Raw genomic sequence first — 12313 nt, 5'->3', positions numbered from 1 at the left:
AGACCCATTTGAGAGAAACTTGAGCAGGAAAGATCCGCCCCCTTTCACAGATACCACCCTCTCAGGTGGCACTTTTCCAGATATCACAATGTAGTGGAGTAGATGCTCTCATGGATGAGTTCTGTGAATTCCCTGATTAGATCCAGAGTTGGTTAAAGTTGGTGAAAAGGCATTTACTTCAGCTGGCTTTGGATCAGTTCTGAACTCCCTAAAAAGAAAACCTAATGAATTTGTTTATATAATGGTTTAATGCCGTGTGGAACTCTTCCTTTGAATTCTAGGTACTCAATATGAAACAACCAACAAGATAAAAAATTGAGTCTGATTCAGAATATAGTGTATAAATCCAATCATATCGCAGTTTTGTTAGGCAGCAAACTCACAAATGTCGAAGGCCAACGTGCTTTTCATATGTTTAAAAACAATTCAGTAGAAAAGCCAAAAAATCTAACTATCTGTTGGCATGCTAACACAAAGGTAATTTCCAGATCACAAGTTCTGTTTGTAGTAGCGAAGGTATTACCTATCAGCAGTACTGGATCAGCTTAGCTAATGAGGAATTGCACACTAAAAAACAAGCTTAAGTGATAATATTTAATCCAAATTCTGTGCAACTTAAACTGGTTGTAATTAATTCAGGGTTCCATCAGTAGAAACCTTTCCTCATCTCTTTTTCCTTAATTTGCCTAGTCAAATAATCTGTTATTTCAAATGAGATGTGTTTTAGCATGTTTTACTAGGCAAAGGGTAGGGCTTGGGTCAATTACTATGTAGTGTGGGGAGAAGGGCAGCTTTCCCAGATGGAGTTCCTGCTTTTGATATCTTTCTTCTGGAGCTTGCACAGGATAGAGTGGAGTTCAAAGCATTTATCCAGCAGCCTTCATAGGTGGTGGTAGTGTCTGCTCAGTATTGTTATGCAGAGTCTGATCCTAGCATACATAATCATAATGATGAACATTCTTCTCATTTGCGTTTTCTTTTCCTGCTACTATGTTTATGGAAGTGAACAAATTCCAGGTTTTCCAGACATTTTATAGCATGCATATAAAATACCGAGAAGTGTGGTTTCACTTAGTTATAAATGTTTTGACCTTGTGGTTCCTGGTCCTAAAAATAGAGAGGAATATTTTAACAGCTTATGCTAGGAAGTTTGGTTTATTCAAAGATGAGATTTCTACAAGGAGAAGTAACTAAAATGAGATTTATTTACAAATTTCAGAAACCTGAGTGTCCTTACCAGTGTTTGCTCAGGAGCTACGGTGATGCAATTCTCTTGTTTCAGAGGGAGAAAGCTGACTTCAAAAAGCCCATCACTGGGTGAACTGTAGAAGCAGATATGTTTGGGTGCATCTTGGCTATGTGGGTGGAGGAAAACTTGGTTGTCTAAAGATCAGGAGTGTCCTTGGTCTGGCCAATGCTGCTGCAAACCTGTCCCCAGTGCAGACAGACCTGTTGCGGACAGGAACAGCCCGTGAGGGCTCACTTCACTTGCTTTTGCTGTGTGCAAGCATGACACAGCAGGAGAATTGTACTTATTCCAACTACCAGGGTCAGGTCCTTCTGACCTGATCACCACAGTGCTCTTGGCATAGTGGTAATGCGTGGGGAGAAGGAATAGACTGCTTGGCTATACGCATTTAGAGGGAAAGAGGGAAAACAACGTTTTTTTTCTCTCACATTGTTATGCATCTTGCTAGAGTAGCTGCCACTACTTATTTTTAATTTGCTAAGGCCTCTTTGTTTGGATCAAGACCCACTTTTTAAACAAATGAGTCTCAGAGCTTGGATCACTCTGGTCCAGAATTGTTACGTTCACTTCAACATCTGCTTTTAGCACTGTGGGACAGGGCTCAGTTTTACAGGGAAATGGAGGGAAAGTTTAGAAACACTCAAAAAATGGGGCATATGCATTCCTGGCTGTGGGAGAGATCTTCAGCTATAGAAACCTCCTCTAGCTTACGGTGGATTCAGCATCCTTTTGTTTTTAGTTATTTGTGGGCCTCTAATCATGGGAAGAATGACACTGCTGAAGGGTCCCAGCTGGGCTTGGGGAATGCATGGAGATCTGCAGTGAACTGGCTTATTAATGCTGATTCTCCCTCTGACTTGTAGATGTCAATTTTCTTCATAAGATGCAATTTTTCTTCTGTTACCCTTGTTCATTTCTGCATGAGTACCTACTTAATTGTAGGAATATTCTATTATTTTCTATAGGAGGGAAGGCCGGGTTAGGATTCTGCTTGTGCAGTGTGGTAGCGAAGACTTCATTCCCTCTCCTGTCTGGTCTGTTAGCAGATGATGGTTTACTACTGCTGCTAGCTGCTGAATATAATTCATTAGCTGCAATGTAAATAGTGAATTATGTGCTAGGCAAGATCTGACTGATTTTAAAAATCGTAAGAATAGTGTCCTGCATGTGACTTACCTCTAGACAATGAATAGGAGGCTTTCCCTTTTTTGACTTTCAGAAGCCTTCCAATAAAACGCAGAAAGTACAATAACTTTAAGCTTGCTATCTTCTACCTCTACAGATCTGCACAATGCGACAAATCTGAGGTCACGGTCCTTATCTGGAACAGGACGGTCTCTGGTGGGCTCGTGGCTGAAGCTGAACAGAACAGATGAAAACTTTCTACTCTATGCACACTTAACTTACATCACTTTGCCATTGCATCGGATTTTAACAGGTGAATTTTAATGTGTATTATGCATGAACAGAGAGTCCTTTGGTTCCCAAACAGCCTTCTGCATTGTGGTATTTTGTTATTAAGATAGAGGAACAAGTATTTCTCTCTAAGGGAACATCACTTTGTAGATCTTGTTTGCTGACTGTAGCAACAAATTGGTGTGAACAAGTGGAATGGTGTCAACCTGTTCTCTGGCTTTGGGCCAGTTTTTCTTGGTGACGATTCAAACAAGTTGGTAGATTGTTCTAACAAACTTCCAGAGGAACACTAGTTGCTTTAATATTGGAATTCAAATTTCATCCATATCTTGAGTACAAGGCAACTCATTGTAAGCCCATCTACCGACAGCAATAATGGTAGCAGAGACCTGTGACTGAGAGGATTACAGAAAGGCAGCTCTGGAATTTGGAGTGACTTCCTTTGCCAATTTTGACTCTTAGATAGAGTTTCCATGTAAGTTGCTTGGACTGATCAAAGTGCCCACACTGATGCTCGTAAATCTGTCAGGTGTCCAATGTCTTTAACTAGACATAATGATATTTGTGTGTCCTACCATGAATAATCAGTCTTCCATGTTGTTGGTCTCTAGCTATGCCAATTACTACATTGATGATGGCCAACTCCGCATTTGTTTAGCTGGGCTAGGATAGCACAATAAGTTGGGTTTTACAATCTGCAGGCAGTACTAAAGTTTTGATATTTATCCAGATAACTCTTGTCTGCTACAAATACAGGTGGACTAGAGAAAACAAATGGTCTGTCTGAACTCTATCCTGCTAGCCTTTCAGGGATACAGCTTGCAGTATGAGGGTGCCCATGGGACTCTTGAGATAAGTCTGAAAACCGAGAAAGCAGCAGTGGTTAAGGGCTCTCTCCTCTCTCGAAATGCAGTGGCAATTTCTTTCATATAGACATTACCATCCACTCTCTTCATTCTTCCTAAGTGAAGCCCTGAAATGCTTTCTCGTTGATCATTGGGCAGAAAGAAAGTTTGATCCAGCTGCACAGCAGTATCTTAGGCAAAACTATTGCTCAGCTCCAAAATCTAGACCAGAATAAAGTTATGATCCCAGAGCAATGTAAAGTCCTGTCTCTAACCTTGGAAGATCCTTATAACTGTTACTTCCTCTAAGAACTTAATCTTTTTCCTTCTCTTCCCACCCAGCAGATGGGATGACTTCTGAAGAGGTTTGTCTGGATTGTGGGCTTTTGATCAGTGCCTGCTTTTTCTTGTTTGGATCTAAAAAGAGAACACACCTGAAAACAGAACCGATCTATTACACAGTGGTTATTTCCAGACTTTTCCTGAAAGGTAGCTAAGAGGAAAGGAGTTGGGAAATCTGTTGTTAAACAGATTAATCTGCTGCTAAAAGAGATGAGAAGATGGTATGGGTATTAATGTCATCAGTTCTACAATGCTAGTGTAATAGTAATAGCCGCAGTCTTCTCATTTGCAGGCTGAGATCTCAGAGCCTGTTGCAAAAGTCCACGGGCTCTTACTCTACAGAGAAGGAAAGCTGATAAGATAGAGGTGGAAATTATACTTAGCAAAGAGGTGTTTCTACATTATGGTTGCCAGTAAAAATTGATCCTCTGTAATTAAGGGTGGATTTTGAACAATATTTCAGCGAAATACGTAATTATTCCTTATGATAATTGTGTTGATAATTTTACAGCTAGTTAGCTGGAGTTATCAAGCTCACTCACTCTCTCACCACAGGCATTTTGGAGTTCACAGAAGTTATATTGTTCCTGCTGGCATTTAATACTCACTCAAGTGGGTGGCATAAATGCCTCCATGCTCAAATATTTGCTTTGAGCTTGAACATCCTTTCTGAGACTTAAGCTGTTTAACATACAGTTGCAGGAGTTGGTGTATATATTGAGATGCACAGAAATAGGACACGAAATGTCTGGGCTGTAAGGCAGAATTTGAATCTGTAGTTTTTCACTACCCGTGTTTGCTTTGTCTTGGCACATCAGGTGGAGCCCGTTTCCAGTGCGTTTTTATAATTAATGCACTTGTGCCAGTGGCAGCTTTCCAGGAAGCGGGAGCATTACGTGTGGGGCAGGGTGAGGTGGGAAGGATGCTCATCTCCCTTGGGTAGTTTAGGAAGCCTGTACTAAGAAATTAACATCCTAGTGCTAGTCATCAAAGTGCATTTTAAAATATTTGGAGTTTTTGCATACTGATAAGACTTCCTTCACTCTGAGCCTTCTCTCCATGCTAGATAATCCCAGTTCTCTCAGCCTCTCTTCGTATGTCAGATGCTGTAATCCCTTAGTCATCTTTGTGGCCCTTCGCTGGACTCACTCCACTGTGTTTCATTCTTTACAAGTGTGGCTAGAGCTCTCTGGAGCTGTGGATCAATTTTTACTCATGTCATCCTCTTTATACAGCTGTATGTGATCAGCCTCTTAATTACGCACGTGCTCCCTTTTCCCATGTTCTTCATTCTCTGTGTAGGACCTAGCAGCCCAGTTTCCAGATATTTCTACGTACTGTCGTGCCAGCATGCTGGTTTTACTGTCCACATTTGGAAAGACGCCCATGATTCTGACATATTTTACAGCTCACATTTGGACAATAATGGAGCTGAGGAGCTAACAAAAGGAGTGGTTTTTGTGGCAGCTTTTTGAGTGCAGAAATGTAGGTTTTGGGGTATAGAATGGATGAAACAGTTGTATTATTTGTACCCACATCTTCACAGCCAAAGGTCTCTTTAAGGGTCTTGGGGATGGTGCGTTTCTCCCTTCAAGAAAGGGAAAACCCTTGGCATCTCGTGTAATGGCACTTCCACTTGTTTCTCTGGAAGATTGCGCCACTCTGTGTCTGACACATGTTGCTTCCTCCCACTATAAATGATACTTAGTAGATTAGCCGTCATCTCTATGTATATTTGCAGTTTACTGTCTCTCAACTAGGATGCAGCTGGGGAGGAATTAAATTGGACTTTAACAGGCAAAGTCGCATACTCGTGTGTTAAATTCCTTTAGCAGCGTAACAGGGGGACTGTGCTGCAGTCCACAATTGCATCTCTGATTCTTCATGCTTTCTGGTACTGTGGCTACTTTCAGGAGCCTCCTAAGTTTGCTGTATCTGTTTGTTTCTCTCCCTTGCCCAGATATCCTGGAAGTGCGGCAGAAACCAATTCTGATGACATAGCAGAGAGCGGGCACTGCCTGGGAGCCTTGTTGCCAAGTGCCTCACCACAGCGGTTTTCTGTGCTAACACTACCATCTAGTGTCAGGAACATAAACCTCCGCAGGAAAAAGGGAAGTCCAAGAATACCAGCCGATCAAAAGTGCCTCTTTCTTCCTTCCTCTGCTGTCATACACCGTATGCACACTTGCAGTACATCGCTTGAGTGTTTCTGACTGGAAGAGGACTTTCAGCAAGATAAAACGAGAAGGGGCTGCGTTTAAAACGAGTCAATGCTTTATGGACAGTTTGTTACTGTGTTTACTTTATAACTAAGAAACCAACAATATGTACAAAATGTGTTAAACTTTATATTCTTTGAGAGAAACAACCTGAGAATTTCATAATGATGTACTAATGAACGTCGTTCCATAGACTCTCGCCTGTATACTCTCCTTGTCAGTTTGGCTTAACGTGTGTGTGAGTGCGTGTGAGCGCGTGTGGGGGTTGAAGGAATGAGAGAATAATTTCCTACTGAGGGAGGAAAAGGAAGAAGATGCTACAAAGATACATTGCCATCTTGGTACGTGCAGTGGGTCAGGTCAGAGCTTAAAAGAGGCTGAAAATGTTCCCATTTGTTCGTGTGTCAGTGTTAGATCAGGTGAACTCTGCTGACAGATTTCCGTATCTACCAAAGAACAGCAACATTTTCATCCTCAAGAACTGGCCGAGAAAATAAGCCAGTGAAAAGAAGGCTAAAATGTGCTGCTATAGTTAAAGCCGAGGTTCATATCCAGTACTAATGCTGCTTATCTCTGTTATCTGAGTCGATACAAGTTTGAGTCTAAAGTGGAAAAATAGGAGGCCGTAATCGGACTCCAAACCTAAAAACCTTACCAATAACCAACATCCTCCTGCAGGCACTGGACTTCAGAGTACGTAGAGTCGTCCTTGCCCGGATTCTTCATCTCCTGGTGGTGTTTTGCTGTACTGTTACATGCCGAAGCACGGAGAGTTTTCTTGAAAGACAAAAGATTGAAATGTAATTCTGCTCTGAAAAGTGACTGAAAATTGCATAGTGGGAGGTCTGAAAATTGTGTGTCAGGAGCTCTCAGGAAAAAAGCCTTATGTTTACAGGTAAAATGCAAATTTCTCTAAATAGCAAAACTCTGCTGTCCTTGACATTTGAAAGCTAAATGATTGAACATTGAGACGACTGCAGTCTGGTTCACTGTTTTGATATGGGAGCCAGTCAATACTTCAGTTTATTTGCAACTGCATACATAACTGGCACAGCAATGGGTGGGGTAGCGTGTCGGTTAGAGCACGTGAGACTCCAGTACACGCACAGAGGGAGAGCGAATATGCCATTTTTGTCACTTTTCAGACTCTGAGCACCTAAACTTAACGCTGTTGCCACAGTTACCAAATGGCATGTGCTCTGAGCCTGGACCTTTGTCTCCCTCATACCCACCCTTTCCCAAAGTGCTTTGTTGTTATTCTCTCAATAGCATCTGATGACTTAACTGCTCAAACAGGACTTTCTGCTTTTTTTCCTCAGGCCAGGTTCCTTGGGAATAGCTCCACTTCAGCATAAAGGTAGACTAACTTTATCATTCAGCCCAACATGGTGAATCCAGCATGGTAAGGAGGCCTTCTTCTATTTGAGGCTAGGCCTGGAAGCAGTCACCTTAGCGCAGAGTGATGGCATTTCTAACACCGGCAGCATGAGTGCATGACAGGGACAGCTGACCAGTTTTTAGTTCGCTTCAAATGTGTTGCAACAGCGTTAGAAAAACGTTCACTTTGTCATTAGCAGGACAGCCACTTCTCACATTGCAGCCTTTGAACTCTGTGGGAGCATGCGGTTGTGCCTGTTCGTATGTGAGGGTGTTCACACAGTCTAACCTGAGGCATGTAACTTGGGCGCCTAGGCTTTCTTCCTGAGCCGGGGGGAGAGGTGGAGTCCTAAAGCAGCAGCTGCAGTGCCCTCTGAAGGAACTTCCTAGGCAGCCTAGGTGCTTACCTGAGATCCCTAGGTCGTGTGCCTCATGTCAGTCGGTACAAATATTCTCCCTATGCCCATGCCGAGAATTAAACCATTCTTCAGCTAGAAGACCGGTCCTACTCTGAAGCCTGTCAAGATGCTCCTTATTCTGCACTTTCATACTGCTGGGCTGGCCAAATCGGTGCTCAGTTTTCCTTTAAATATTCATTGGGGAGGGAAGGGAGAGAGGGTTAATATTTGTACTACTAGTGACAGTTGATACCTTCCAATCCAACAGCCAGAGGAATAACACACGTGAAAGGGAAACGTATCCAGATTGGAGCCCGAGTGGTAGGTGCCTGAATACTTCTCAGTTGACAGTAATTTGTAATGCTGTCTTGGTATCGTGTATTACATTTAGGTAGCTTAATTCCATGTGATCTGAAAGACTCGGCAAATCTTGCTGTGTAAGATTTCAGAGCAAATGAAGAATGATTCTAAACTAGTACATAAGTTACAAAGGCAACATTACAGAAAGTACAGTTCAGGTCCCACATCTATTATGCAGGAGGTATCGTCTGCTTTGTTACATGTACGCAGGTAGATGATGTCTAGGTTTTGAAGGGCTGCAATGTGAATGTCCTAAAAAAAGTCAATTTATTTCTTGTATCTTGCTAGTGGATATGCTATAGGTACATTGAAGACTCACCTTTTTTAGTAGAAAAGGGCTACAGGTATGCCCATATGGAAACATAGAAAACAGAGGTCAAAAAGTCTACGGAATGTCAATAGTGCTTTTCAGAAACAAGTAGATGTGCCCAATTCGCAGTTATTCCTTCTCTAAACAAGTGACTTAGACTTCTTATGTATAGCCCCTGGTTCCCACTTTCTGTTATCAAGTGGGGGAAAACAAATTCCACATTTTGTTCTGCTTTTAAACAAACCCTGAAAATTATAATTTATTGTCCTCATATAGATAGATTGACAGGGAAGACGATCAAAGTTTTGCTTGGGTCAAGATGGCACAGCTGGGCCCTTAGCATGCTATTGCACTATACCAAAAAAGAAAAAGGAATGTTAATAGGAACCTCTCACCCTTTTAATTTGGAGGGGTTTTTAATTCTGTAGCTCCTAAGCAGTAAACCATTTCGAGCCTCTGTGGGCCATTTAAATAATTGCTGAGGAATGAACCGGCATGTTCTGCATGCCATAAAGGCTGTATGGCTGTTGATGTCTTAACTGTTGGAGCACAGTAGTTTTCATTAGTTAGTTGATGCTTGAGAATGCAGCACAGTTAACAAATTTGGGAAGCTTTGCAGAACAGCTTTATTTATTTACAGAATCCCACCATACCTCATTATTCAGTTAAGTTCTTCCATCCTTCTGCCCATTCACTCTCTCTGGAGGTCAAGGCTTACCACTTGAACACTCCATAGATGATGTATATTGATAGATGTCAAATGCAAGGATGTAAATCTTTTCACCCTTAACAGGGTTTTCACTGCTATCAATTTAACAAGTAAAAAGCCTTTGTTTAAGAAAGCTCTTAATTATTTTGTATTAGCAGATTATTTCTCTGCCTTAGAGACCACCGCGTATGTGAAATCGTGTTCTCTTATTGCCAGCCAACACAGGGTGGGTTCCAAGTCTCTTTGTAAAAGAAGAAGCCATTTTTAGAAACGCCACAAATCTTTTCGCTGTCTCGGCTCGTCCAGTTTGTGCGGGTTCATGTTCCTTCTCTTTTTATTCTCCTGGTCTTCATTGTTTACAAGGCTTGAGCGTGTTGGGGTCTGGATCGCTGTTACTCAGTTTTCCATTTCTGGGCACGGTGTGCTTTTCTGAAAAGAGAATTGTTTGCCCGGGTGGCTTTTCACAGTAAAATGTTTTTCCCAAAGTATATTCTTACACTGAGTTTTAATTTAAATAGTGAAGTCCTTGGCTCTGCAGACAGATTTCTTCCAGCAGACCCTCATGTACAGAATCCCATCTGGTCACTGAGGTTCTGTATGGATGTGAAGTCCACATAAATAGTCTATGCTTTTAGACTATTGACCTGCTTCTGGCCAATCATTAATTTTTCCCTTTCCAGATGATTGCTTGTCCTGTATTTTGTAGTCTAAAGCTTCCCCTTATTAAAGATAGATATAAGATAAAATCTTAAGAAGTGCCTAAGCCCTGTTGTTATCCAGTGGGGTTTAAGAACAAATTTTTATTTAGGAAATGAATAAAGTAGTCCTAAATTCTATCTGTGTTGTGTGTAGCAGCGTCAAGAAATGACAAGTTTATAGTTCTTGGAAGAACTGGCTGTCTCCTACAGACTCGCCCTTCGTGTTTGAAAGACTCTCATGGTCTCCTAAGGTCGTGGCTGAAAGCTCTGGAAAAATGGATTTCTTGTGATCACAGCAGTCAGATATCTGCAAATGCCTTATCTTGTTTTGTGAGGTATGACTGAAAGTGTGTGGCGCTGGTGTGTAGAAATTCTGTGTCAAAAATAGGTGCGATAGAATCCAGTTAAAGGCATTGTGAAATAAGTAGCTTTTACACCAAACCTTAAACGAAAGAGTATTTTACACCAGAATGTAGCTGTTTGGATGCTTGGTCAAGATAATACAAGGCTGCAAGCAGGTTACAATGTTGAACGTTCTCTGTGTAAATATATAAATATTCTCAGCCTAATTTTATCAGACTAACACATGTTGCATGGTTTGGGGGTTTTTTGCCTCATTGATCATCAGTGTTGATTAAAAGATGATGGGTTGAAAATCATGCTGGCGCTGTACTGAGCCCTTTGAACAAAGAGCAAGGAGAACCTTTGTGCACCAAAAATGGAGTTGATTTCGCGTATGGCAGCAGTGCAGAAAGTGTTGGACCCTGCAGCCAATAAACAGACCTCTTAAACGACCATGAATTTTGTTAATAGTGTTTTCTCTCTACTGTCCCCAGTGGTGTTTGAGTTTGAATGTATTCCTTACTGGTGGCAAGCATAAACGGCGGAATAACGCGCTCTGGCACTCATGGTAAGCATTGCCAAATAGACACTCATGAGGTGAAGTAGCCTCTTTACTCTTCGTTCTTGTTCCACTTTGAGCGAAGCTCAGCTTCTGACTCTGCTTGCTGAATCTTTCAGTGATCAGCCTCTGACAACTTGACACCGTATAAGGGGGAAGAAGGTCAATGTACTCCTGAATTTGTTTAAAAAGGCTTTTTGTTTTTTCTTTAGATTCTAGCATTAAAAAAAAAACCCAAACCCCAAAACAACCCTTCTAAACTGATCTGTGTTTTGTTTTAAACTTAATTATGTAGTCATTAACATTTAGGTTTGTGCAGTGTATAATATTGAGAGGCTGATGGCTATAATCATTTCTTCCTGATAAATTCAGGAAAAACTTCAATATGGGTTTGTGCAATGTTGTAAAAATGAGATTGCCCTTTAGCTCTCAACTGCTTATACTGCCTTAAATTGTGCATACCAACATTGAATTGGTTTTGGTTTAAAGACCTGCAAGACACTTCATCCTCCCTTTCCACCTGATTTTGTGACACTTCATCCTCCCTCTCCACCCTGATTTTTGTGACTAACACGCCACAGTAGGCTTCTTCGGAGGATTTTTCTATCTAAATTAATTAAAATGAAACTCATCAAAACAAATCAAACAAATGTTACCAACTATAGATAGGAGGTGACTTGCTGATGATTTCATTTCGAAGAATCCCTGACCAGGACTGTTTTACAAACCCATGTGTGGTGTAGCATCTCTGCTAAGCCATGCGTGATGGCTTGGAGATGTGTGGTATGTTAGGCAAAATTAAAAAACAGAGCTTGGGAAGGAGAACAGGATGTTTTAGTTCTTTATATGGATATTTGAGCAGATCGTTGGCAGTGTTGTTCTGTGCGTGCATGCAACTGCACAGGAATCTTAACTGGTTGGGAAATACTAAAATATGGCTTAGAAGCAGTGTGATTTTTTCCTTTAAATTGAAAGCTTTTGAAAGCAGCCGTAGTGGAGAAAGTATTATTTAATACAGTACAAAAGGCAAAGAACAGCAGAAGCTTACTGTCGTGGTTTAACCCCAGTCGGCAACCAAGCACTGCACAGCTGCTCGCTCACCCTTACCCCCCTGGTGGGATGGGGGAGAGAATCTGAAGAACAGAAGTAAGAGAACTCGTGGGTTGACATAAGAACAGCTTAATAATTGGAAAAAAAAAGAAAATAAAATAATAATAAATTGTAATGAAAAGGAAAACAACAAGAGAGAGAGAGAACAAAACCCAGGATTTTTTAATCCAAATGCTGGTGGGACAGAAGACTGCCACATAATTTCATGAATATGCTAAAAGAAAAAATTGTTTTAACAGTTTTAACAGTGTGGCAGTATATCTTGTTCAATAGTGTCCGTGCTTTGGGGAGCCAAGTTAACTCATGTCCTTTTGTCCTGGAGTGTTTTCTGTGTCGCCTGTCCTCATCTGGAGAGATGTTCCCGAGAAATACGGTAATA

At 41.3% G+C, this 12313-nt stretch overlaps 1 protein-coding gene across 4 annotated transcripts in view; it reads left to right on the top strand.

The window, feature by feature from the left end:
* The window catches only part of KIAA0930 (KIAA0930 ortholog), an 80179-nt gene extending 69462 nt beyond the window's left edge, over nt 1-10717 (top strand). For 3 of the 4 annotated variants that reach the window (XM_075161998.1, XM_075161990.1, XM_075161976.1), the window contains 2 exons: nt 2532-2687; nt 5813-10717. In XM_075161998.1, coding sequence (XP_075018099.1) covers nt 2532-2687; nt 5813-5853 — 197 coding nt within the window. In that variant the 3' untranslated portion in view covers nt 5854-10717. The remainder of the gene's footprint in view (nt 1-2531; nt 2688-5812) is intronic. The other variant, XR_012675526.1, reaches the window with a different exon arrangement.
* The last annotated feature ends 1596 nt before the right edge of the window (nt 10718-12313 follow it).

This window comes from Calonectris borealis, chromosome 1 (assembly GCF_964195595.1).
Source record: "Calonectris borealis chromosome 1, bCalBor7.hap1.2, whole genome shotgun sequence".
Taxonomy (NCBI): domain Eukaryota; kingdom Metazoa; phylum Chordata; class Aves; order Procellariiformes; family Procellariidae; genus Calonectris; species Calonectris borealis.
The sequence above is the reverse complement of the archived record's forward strand: the minus strand, read 5'-3'. Positions and strand labels throughout refer to the sequence as shown.